This window comes from Acipenser ruthenus, chromosome 27, assembly GCF_902713425.1.
Source record: "Acipenser ruthenus chromosome 27, fAciRut3.2 maternal haplotype, whole genome shotgun sequence".
Taxonomy (NCBI): domain Eukaryota; kingdom Metazoa; phylum Chordata; class Actinopteri; order Acipenseriformes; family Acipenseridae; genus Acipenser; species Acipenser ruthenus.
In genome coordinates, this window is record NC_081215.1 from 6,740,776 (window position 1) to 6,751,109 (window position 10,334).

Genomic DNA, 10,334 nt, shown 5'->3' on the forward strand with positions numbered 1-10,334 from the left:
ACCCCTTCACCCCATTCCCTCTTGGAGATCCTTACCTACCATAATGATTAGCTACTGTCGCACCCAGTATTTCTGTGTTGACCATAAATTGAGTTGCGGTAGCGCTGCTCGAGGGAAGAATTGCTTATTGAAATGTTGTGCATGTATTTGAAGAGGGGGGTGATAATCTAAGCACTTGCAGCCTTATAGCTGTGCCTTCTCTCACTCTGTTGACAGGAGAGCCTGTCGTCTGCTGGCACCCCTCACAAACGGGACTCCTTCACCTATAGCCCCTGGCTCGAGGACAGTGTCAGCAGTGCCAGCGCAGCCAGCGGGGGGAACTCACCAGGTACAGGGGGCTACGAGGAGCGGCCCCATCACGGCAGGCAGCCCATTGAGGCTTGTCCCTTGTTATAAAATGGGCTTTGGGTTAGCTATAATAAAATGAGCATAACTTCCCTAGACTTGTATGGCTGTTTAAGTTAATATTCTGCTTGCCTTTTTAAGGACCATTTTCATATTGGTGAGATAACCTCTATATTAACACTAAACATGTAAAGTTTTAGAACTCAGTGTTCACTCAGTGTTTGTTTTTTAGTGCTTCTAAATTCAGACCCTGACAAAGCCCTTTATAATAATCAGCACCAACCTCTCCCCGCAGTGCCGCCGCGCTGCCCCCAGCCCGATTCAGGGAAGCCAGCAGAGCCTTCGAGACCCGAGATCCGGATCAAACTTGAGAAGCCCCATGAGCAGACGTCATCGGTAAGGGAACCACAAGGGAGATTCACCCAGGGCAGGGGGCTGGGTGTGGGAAAACACATGCCACCCTCTTTATTTTTTCTTCCATAATTCTCTGTGATCCTTTATTTAAGAAACTTGAATTGACTACTTTGAATTGGGAGAGCTGGTGGGTAGCGTGGGGGCTCTGCTACCCAGTTGTGTATTTAAAGAGTAATTTCACAGAGTGATTGAGTACTCTGTATAAACCCAACCCCATCCCTGTATTTGTGCTTCATGTTCAAAACAGGAAGGATGTCAAGTCATTTACACTGCAGCCAAGGAAATAAATCATTTCTAACCAAAATGGAAGATACCATTCATCAAAACATGTGTAACCTGTAAAAATTGTGAGAAAGTGCTACCCGCAATAAAGCATCATCATTTTAGACACTGGTACAATTGGCTTTCTTTTTCACCCTCCCTCCCACACATGACCGTATGTGTACAGGGACGTGTGACGTGTGTATGTAGCCGCCAAGACTGGTACAACATTTTTGGGGATAAAGAACAAATATCCAATCCAGTTTTACTAGGTGTCAATCTGATACAAATGTACTGCTGTATACTCGTTCCATGTATTCAGCTAGCCCTGTTTTGTCAATTAGGGGTGAGTCGGGATACCGGTTTCACGGTTTAGGTACACTACGGTATTGACACCATTACTGTTGTGCTGTATCGCAAATATCAGAATTACGGCATACAACGGTTAATGCTATGTTCGTGTTCCTATGAACAAAGTGAAGGAAAAGGCCATTTTCATTTGAACTCATAAACATCCTGTACAAAACAAGTCTCAAAAACTACTCGGCTTGCTCACATCGCTTCACCGGTAAAAACCAAAATAGTTTGTGGATTATTCCTTCAAGAATAAAGGAAAAACACTGCAAAGAGCTGAGAAAAGTAAAGTAGCTACACAGGTTTAGCAGCATCACTTGTATTAAGGCTATCTTTACTGTCAGTGACGCATCATTATGATTTTATTAGAATGCTGCCTCATAAAAGCTACAGTAATACAAGGATTATTGTCTTATTCATTGTGTTAATGTAATACAGTGTTATTTTAATGTCATTTGAACTGATTACTGTATTTTGATAATGGTTTTAGAGGAAACTGTCAGCCACACAGAATTCAATGTCAATTTATTAGCAGAGACAAGAGACTGCAGCAGGAAAGTCTACTTATTCTCAAAGCTGTTTCGTTTTCAAAACTTCAGTATGTTGCAGCACCACATTGTTTTGAGAAAGTCATAATAATAGTTTGAATAATACACACTGTCGCAGTTAAAAAATTCTGATCGTCTATAAAAGAAAACGGTAAAATTGCTCTGCCTTTTTTCAGCTTTTGGCCGTATTAAAATATAAAATAGTTTAAAGCACTCTGTGGAAGGAAGCGTGATTTCTAAAATTACCTGTATAGTATTTCTCCATTTTTTGTAAGTCTTAATTATATAATTTACACGATTTATACCATGGTATTAAGGTATTTTTTTTTACAGTTATCATACCGTGGAGATTGTATACCGGCCCACCCCTAGTTTTAATGTCTTAGTCAATCAATGTACCTTTTCTGAATATTAAGGAAGCAAACACTACAAAAAATATTCGGTGCAGCGATAAGCATTCAGAAATTAAGCCTTACCCTATTACCTTTTGTTATTCAATAACATCCTCAACTGACACTAATTAGCATAGCATGCTCTGCAAGTATGTGATCAAACTGCAGGAATAATATCCAAAATAATGTTCTCCACACTGTATGCAAATTGTATGTAAATATTTATTGGGTGTATCTAGTTCACTATTGGTCAATTATAGTTCGGTATTTCGCTTCACTGGAAAGTGATTTTTACAAAACGGAAGCTAACTGTAAGACACTTGAGGGGGTGCAGGGTGAGTGATGGTTTTAATCTCGGTGATGCCGAGTTACCTTGACTGGCTGCCCACAGGTAATACTGCATTGGCCTTTGCACAGCCGCGTGGTAGTGAGGTCCATGGACAGTCTGCCTCAGCATACCTCAGAGACCTCTACTGGTCTTGTTAATCAAGGACAATATTTTGAAGCTGCATGTGTGCCCTTGCCCTTGTACTGCACCTGTTCATCATGCCCCCTCTTTAACCCTGTTTAACCCTTTGTTGTGCTCCTGTGCATCTGTGTGTCCTGTCTAGAACTGCTAGCCTCTCTGTCCCGATCGATTCATGGATGTCCATCTCCAGCAGGTCAGAGCATTCCCATTTTTATCTCAATTTCTTGGGGAAGGTGTTTACCAGGCAGATCAATTTGCTGGGCCCTTTTTCTGAAACCTAAGACAGATTTATTCTTGTAATTTCAGCAGCATTGAAGAAGAGTCCTACTCAATACATTCCATAAGTTGTCTTGAAGTCATGATGACAGTTTTGAGAGAAGCAACTTCTAGCTAACATGTATTTGCATTTAAAAAACTATCTGACACCACACTAGATTAAGAAAAGCTCTCAGCTTTCCTGTGTTACTTTCAGGTAGTCTGTTACACTTCCTTATTTATTTACATTACATTATTGTACCTCATCACAGGGTTTATCAGCATGTCAGCCAATGAAGCAGCTGGTCAGTTAATGACTGGAGATCATTAAGAAACGTTGTCATCAAAGATCAATTGATAGAAGCGTGGTAGAAATGAATCAAATCTACTTGATTAGATCCAGTAGGCAGTAAACACACTGAAGCCAATGGGTGAGTTGTCACCCAATGATGCAGAACAATTTCAAGCTCTAAAGAAACGCATTGTGCACTACTCACCTCTACCTTCTTTCAGTTGGATAGGCCGATTCAAAACAGCTTTCAGTGCCACAGACTCTCTGCCACCCATTCAAAGCTGCTCAATGTTACTCCAGATCTTTAAAATCACTCTGATCCAGGTGAAAACAAGCATGCCAGAAGCTGAGCTGTTTGAACATGTTGGAATATTTCACTCAAACTGCTCTGCAGCATGCATATCTGTTGTACTCCATGCTGTTCTACCGTATATGTTGCTTGTAAGGTGTACAGCATACTTGGTCAAAGATGCAAGCGCTATAATGTATTGGGGACAAACCCATAACCACAATGATATTACCATCAGTTTAATATTGATGACATATCAAAAGATGTACCATTTACCAGAAATGTCTCTGTAGGGTCTGCTTCTGAGGGTAAGAGCCGGAAACTATTGCAGGTTACAAACCTGAGCTAGTGTGATGATGGCAAAGATCGATTGTGAAAAGAGATAAGACAGGTCTGGCATCTACCAACGTATGAACACACATCATAGAATAGTGAGAACGTATAAAAAATATGTAAATAAATTAAGGCATACTGAATCTATAGCCAATTAAAAGAACAAGCCCTTTAGCAAAACATTGGCTAAGAGTTTATTTGATAAACTCCACCGAGATGAGCCACAGCACATTTTACAGCACTGGGGAATCACCCTGGATTGCACCAACCACGTATCTGTGTTTATACCAGGATTACCTGTAAAGAAAATATGGAACCATTACTAAAGAACTAATAACGTGTTTCAATCTTGTGTATAACCTAATCCAACACTTGTTTTCTATGTCTGGCAGCATTCCCATAAGAAACACAAAATCAAGGAGCTGAGACGAGCACGGATGTTTGCCACGACAGACGACGATGACAGCCAGCCGCCTGGGTTCTGAAACACTACAAGCATCACTGCGATATGAGTATTACACACATCCTCCGGGTCACGCAGCAAAGGTGCTGGGAGGCACAGGACTCTGAACGTGTAACTAGAAACCTCATACCACTGACCATGTGACATACCACATTCCCAGCAGCCCTTGCAGGCTGCACCAAGGGGCCCGCCTCGAATCAAGAAGGACCTGATTTGCACTGTGTTGATGTTTGTTTGTTGTTTGTTTATTTATCAGTTTTATTTAACACTATGCCGTACTAAAGCTTTTGTCTGTATAACTAATGGACCAAGAATGCTTTTACCTCCAAGTGATAAACAACAGAAACGGAGACATTTTAACTTTTTGACCACAAGGGACAGTTTTTACAAGATGATAAATCTGAATTGCCAACTCTTTCCAGGTTAAAACTATTGCAGCTATAAGGAAACTCCTGCTCCACTGCTCTGTTTACAGAGTTGATCAACACCTACAAACCAGGTCAGATTAGACAGTTGGCAATTAGGGGCAGTTTCCAAAACTCACGATTGACTTTGAAGTCGTTGAGCCATTGGGAGAGTAGACGTCATTGTGTCACAGCTTGTCCTTCATTGGGAGAGTAGACGTCATTGTGTCCCAGCTTGTCCTTCATTGGGAGAGTAGACGTCATTGTGTCACAGCTTGTCCTTCATTGGGAGAGTAGACTCCATTGTGTCCCAGCTTGTCCTTCATTGGGAGAGTAGACGTCATTGTGTCACAGCTTGTCCTTCATTGGGAGAGTAGACGTCATTGTGTCACAGCTTGTCCTTCATTGGGAGAGTAGACGTCATTGTGTCACAGCTTGTCCTTCATTGGGAGAGTAGACTCCATTGTGTCCCAGCTTGTCCTTCATTGGGAGAGTAGACGTCATTGTGTCACAGCTTGTCCTTCATTGGGAGAGTAGACTCCATTGTGTCCCAGCTTGTCCTTCATTGGGAGAGTAGACTCCATTGTGTCCCAGCTTGTCCTTCATTGGGAGAGTAGACGTCATTGTGTCACAGCTTGTCCTTCATTGGGAGAGTAGACGTCATTGTGTCACAGCTTGTCCTTCATTGGGAGAGTAGACGTCCTTGTCCCAGCTTGTCCTTCATTGGGAGAGTAGACGTCATTGTGTCACAGCTTGTCCTTCATTGGGAGAGTAGATTCTATTGTGTCGCAGCTTGTCCTTCATTGGGAGGATAGACTCCATTGTGTCCCAGCTTGTCCTTTACTGGGAGAGTAGACGCCATTGTGTCCCAGCTTATCCTTTACTGGGAGAATAGACGTCATTGTGTCCCAGCTTGTCCTTCATTGGGAGAGTAGACTCCATTGTGTCCCAGCTTGTCCTTCATTGCGAGGATAGACGCCATTGTGTCCCAGCTTGTCTTTACTGGGAGAGTAGACGCCATTGTGTCCCAGCTTGTCCTTTACTGGGAGAGCAGACGCCATTGTTTCCCAGCTTGTCCTTTACTGGGAGAGCAGACGCCATTGTGTCCCAGCTTGTCCTTCATTGGGAGAGTAGACGCCATTGTGTCCCAGCTTGTCCTTCATCGGGAAAGTAGACTTCATTGTGTCCCAGCTTGTCCTTCATTGGGAGGGTTGTCTTCAGTCCAACCATGCCTGAAAGTGACTAGGAACTCTTTAAATGTAATTCCATCTGACCTTCACAAATCAACCAATAGTGACAGAAAAATAAGACAGATACATCTTTATATTGTATAGCAGCCAACTAACCATGTTAAAACATACCAACATATTGTAGTCAACTACAGTATTTATACTACATGAGTCAATGAAGGCAAGACCAGGTTATAAATGGACACATCTATGGAAGGGTGAGAAGCTGGGAAGCGGTTTTAGTCTGCAAAGCCAACTGCAGTGGTTTCATCTGATCTCCACTACCTTACACTGCCAGTGTTTTGTGTCAAATCCGTCTTCCTATTCAGCACCACGGTGTAATAAGCAGGTTGTTTAATTTCTTATTCATTCGTAAGGCTGCTCATTTGACATTCAAAACCATAGAAATTGCCCCACTAAAGAAGATAAAGCTCTCAGCTGACAGTTAGATATTGAGCTATTCCCCTGCGTCTTTCAGGGCTTATTCAGCGAATGCAAGCAGGACCTAGCAGGTAGCAGATATCACCATTTCTGTTCCGAATGAAGAGACGCTAAATTAACAAGTGGTTTTACTGTGTCAGTTCTGAAGCTATAGGAGAATGGCGTATGCTATAGGCAGTCACAGACTAGATTTTAGCATTTACCTATAACCCATCTTGCTAGATGTACACAGAACAACAGGCCAGTCAAAGAAGGATCTCAGACTAGAAGTTATTATTATTTTTATTTTATTGATTGTACATAAAGATAAATTATTTATTGTCATCTGCGTACTGAGGCAACTGGAATTGCTGTTTTAAGGAGGAGAATCAAGTTGACACTAGAAGGAATCTATTTTGGCTGATTTCCCTCTGGGGATGCACGGCTCTGCAAGATACTTCAGAGAAGACACCCTTAAAGTACCGAGCGGTAAATATCACAATGTTGAGTTATCGCAGAAATGTATTTATAAAATGTATGTGCATTTGATTTGTGTGTTTTGATGTATATATTAAAAGATAATGCTATTTCATTTTTTTTCTGCCAAAATATCGAGGAGGGGTATACAGGGATATTCATCTTTAAACACTGCTGAAGGGTTAATTTTCTTCTTTTAAGTTAATTTAATTGAAAGGGGGGGTTTGCACCTGTAAGTAAATGTTACTGTAGCTTTTATTTTATTAGCCCTTAAAATAGCATATGGGCTACAGTCTGTTTGACTGGAACACTAAACATTTCCTGCAAATGAAAAATAATATGAAAATTAAAAGAAATGCATTATGTAAAGTTCAATTTGAATTATATATATAAAAAAAAATAATAATAAAAAAACTTATACAGTAGTTACCAACATATTTTGGAGTGAAACCCACATCCATTTTCCAGTCCAACACAGCTGCCACATTGAGATTTCATAAAAAAATCAAAGTGCACCTCCAGTTATATATTTGGCAGCTTTTCGATCTGCTTTGTGAATACAACGTCCGACAGGGCTGGGATTCCCCCTAGAAAGGCTTTCGAAGTTGGAATAGGGTTTTGCACAAGCCAGAACTTAAACACAACTTTTATTTGTGCGCTATTTTTAAAAAGCTGCATCATCCTCCTATTTTCCTTGGAAACTGTAAAACCAATATTTTCACACTAGGAGAGAAAAAAAATAAGACGCCAAACTGCTTACACCTCTTAGCTGAGTCACAAACAAACTCACTTGATGCTGTGTTTGTGAAACCAGCCTCTGTTGAGACGCCATGTTTCCATTTCACTGGCTCTCCCGTCACTGCATTGATAACACTGGGCAGGCTGCTGCTTTCCATGGCCGTGTATGTACTGCTTAAAATTACCAAACACAGCTGTTAGTAAACAAATGCGTTGCAAAACTATCTATCTCAAAACCATCATCAGAATGCATTGGGCTTACATGGATAGGAAACATGGAGAACTGTACAGACATGGGCTAAAAATAAAATGTGACTGCTTCACAGGAGAATCCTGTTGTAAATTGAAATTTGGAAAGACAATCTAGTCACAAAAAATCAGAGAAATGGTGCACTGCCCCAATGAAAGTGCAAAATAAGGAGATATAGACTGGTACCGAAAACACAGATCGACATCACAGCTTTTGGTGTAAAGCTTCTTAATGTTGTGGTCTGTGAAATATACAGCTTGTGTAGACTGCTTAAAGAATTAGGCAATGAGGTTGTGGCGCCCTGTGGCAGTCATGTTCTATGTGTGTGTGTTTGTGTGTGTTTTTTTTATTATTATTATTAGTTGTTGTTTTTTTTTAATAAAACAAAGCACAAAAAAAAATTGTTGACAACAGGACATCAAGTAAATGTTGAAAAAAATAAATAAAACCAACCTTTTACCTTTGCTAAATTTTAATTATTGTATTTGTGTTCCAGTGATTATCAAACGCTAAAAACGACACCACTTGTCAGAGTGTTCTATTTGTAAATATTGCTTTTTGTAAATATGGCCAACAGAAAATAAAAAAATAGAAACACAAACATTAATGCAATGGGTGTACATTCTCTCTGTGACAGTGTCTTCAAGTGTGTTATTTTCATATTTATAATCAATGGTTCAAAAGCCAGGTTACCAGAAGTAATTCTCAAACTGAGCAAACTGAGGCCCTCTGAAACGATGTGTCTAATGTGACAGACCGCCCTATACAAAAGGGCTATTACAAATCTATTTTAGAAGTGCACCATACAAGTACGCACAAGAAATAAAACTCATCTTCTTAGGGACTTGCATAACTCAGCATTACACTGTAATCATAAAGAAATAAGCACAAATAAAACTTACATTTATCTAGCACCTGGCATTAAGAATGATCCCAAGGCACTTAATTACTGTCACGCATGACCTACAAGAAATTGGTGGCTTGGCCAATTGATTGCAGAGGAATACTTGTAATGTAAGTATTCAGGCTAATCACAATACAAATATTGTAAAAAATTAATCTGAATTAATCATATCTGAATGATGTGCTGTGAACCAGTTTAACACCCACCATTGGACAGATCTCGACATTTGTTCCACCTAAAGGATTTTAAATATGCTTTTAGCACCAAGCATCAATTTCGATTCATTTCTTTAAATTAGGTTTCAATTGGCTTACTTCTTTAACTTCGCTCACTGAGTAAATCAATTTAACATATAACTACTCGGTAGAGATTATAAATAGCACTGCTGCATGGCCAGATGGCAGTACTCTTGAACAGGAACAGTTTGAGAGTAATCAACACCAGACATATGCTGTCACTAGACAGACCAGGAAAACCTGCCTCGGTTTCATTTTTCACACTGATCTTTTCGAACAACTGCTGTCTTTGAGTGAGAGGGCCATTTGGATCACACTACAGCAATCTGTCAAGGGCAAGAATTATGTACAGCACAGCATTTCCCAGTAGCAAGTGTGATTTAGTGTGCCCCTGTGCCAAATCCAAACACCCAGAACCATATTCCCTGTGCCCAACAAGATTTTCCTTTCTGGCTATATTCCTGCCTAAAGCTTTCCAATGTTGATGGCCATATTAGTTGAGCAATCCCAGGTTTTACTGTGACTGTTGACACATTGTACTTGAGCATATAAACCTTGTCCTGCAATAAATTATATCTGTTAGAAGAGAGTCCCTAACATTAGTTTCATTAACTTTTTCACAGCTCCTCTTGACGATCATTTATTTTACTGTAAGATTTGAGAGTTGCCAGCCTACTCCTCCATGCTGGTCTGCATCTACGAGTCCCCCATGACTTCCAAACAGGACGGGTCATCCATTTCCAGTTACAATTTAACACACGTTGCATTATGCTGCTGTACTGGGAAGGAGTGACAATACCTGTAACCAGAACTTCAAAACAATGAAGTGGATCTTCATGTTAAACCTCAAACCTCATTTACTGTTTAAACTATGGTGCCACAAAAAAAAAAAAAAACTTTATATTAAGCTTTTGTTTTATTTACATAGATTTGCACATCTGGTTTTCAATTACAGTGGTTAATGCATCATGGTACGAATTAACTCTGGGGGAGAAAAAAGGAAAATACAAGATCCCCATAAAACAGTACATCTTTGGTTATGCTTTTAGTAACACACTACACCGTTTAGGATTTTTATTTTGCTTATACCTTTACAACCTTAGTTTGAAGAAGCCCAATTCAAGTCAACATCCGCTGTAGTTAAAGTCCTTCTTATTGCCAACGTAACATTCACAGCTCTATTGTTTTTCACTTTTGGTGTCTGTTTCCATCAGTAATGGAGACCAATTCATTCTTAATGTTTCTATCCAGTTATAAATAT

General features: G+C 40.1%; 1 protein-coding gene across 19 annotated transcripts in view; it reads left to right on the top strand.

The window, feature by feature from the left end:
• LOC117432073 (rap1 GTPase-activating protein 1-like) overlaps positions 1-7,060 on the top strand; it is a 165,966-nt gene extending 158,906 nt beyond the window's left edge. For 18 of the 19 annotated variants that reach the window (XM_059002078.1, XM_059002081.1, XM_059002076.1 and 15 more), the window contains 3 exons: positions 217-328; positions 641-741; positions 4,345-7,060. In XM_059002078.1, the coding sequence (XP_058858061.1) occupies positions 217-328; positions 641-741; positions 4,345-4,437 (306 nt within the window). In that variant the 3' untranslated portion in view covers positions 4,438-7,060. Of the gene's footprint in view, positions 1-216; positions 329-640; positions 742-2,925; positions 2,977-4,344 lie in introns of all 19 variants that reach the window. The other variant, XM_059002072.1, reaches the window with a different exon arrangement.
• Positions 7,061-10,334: the final 3,274 nt, after the last annotated feature.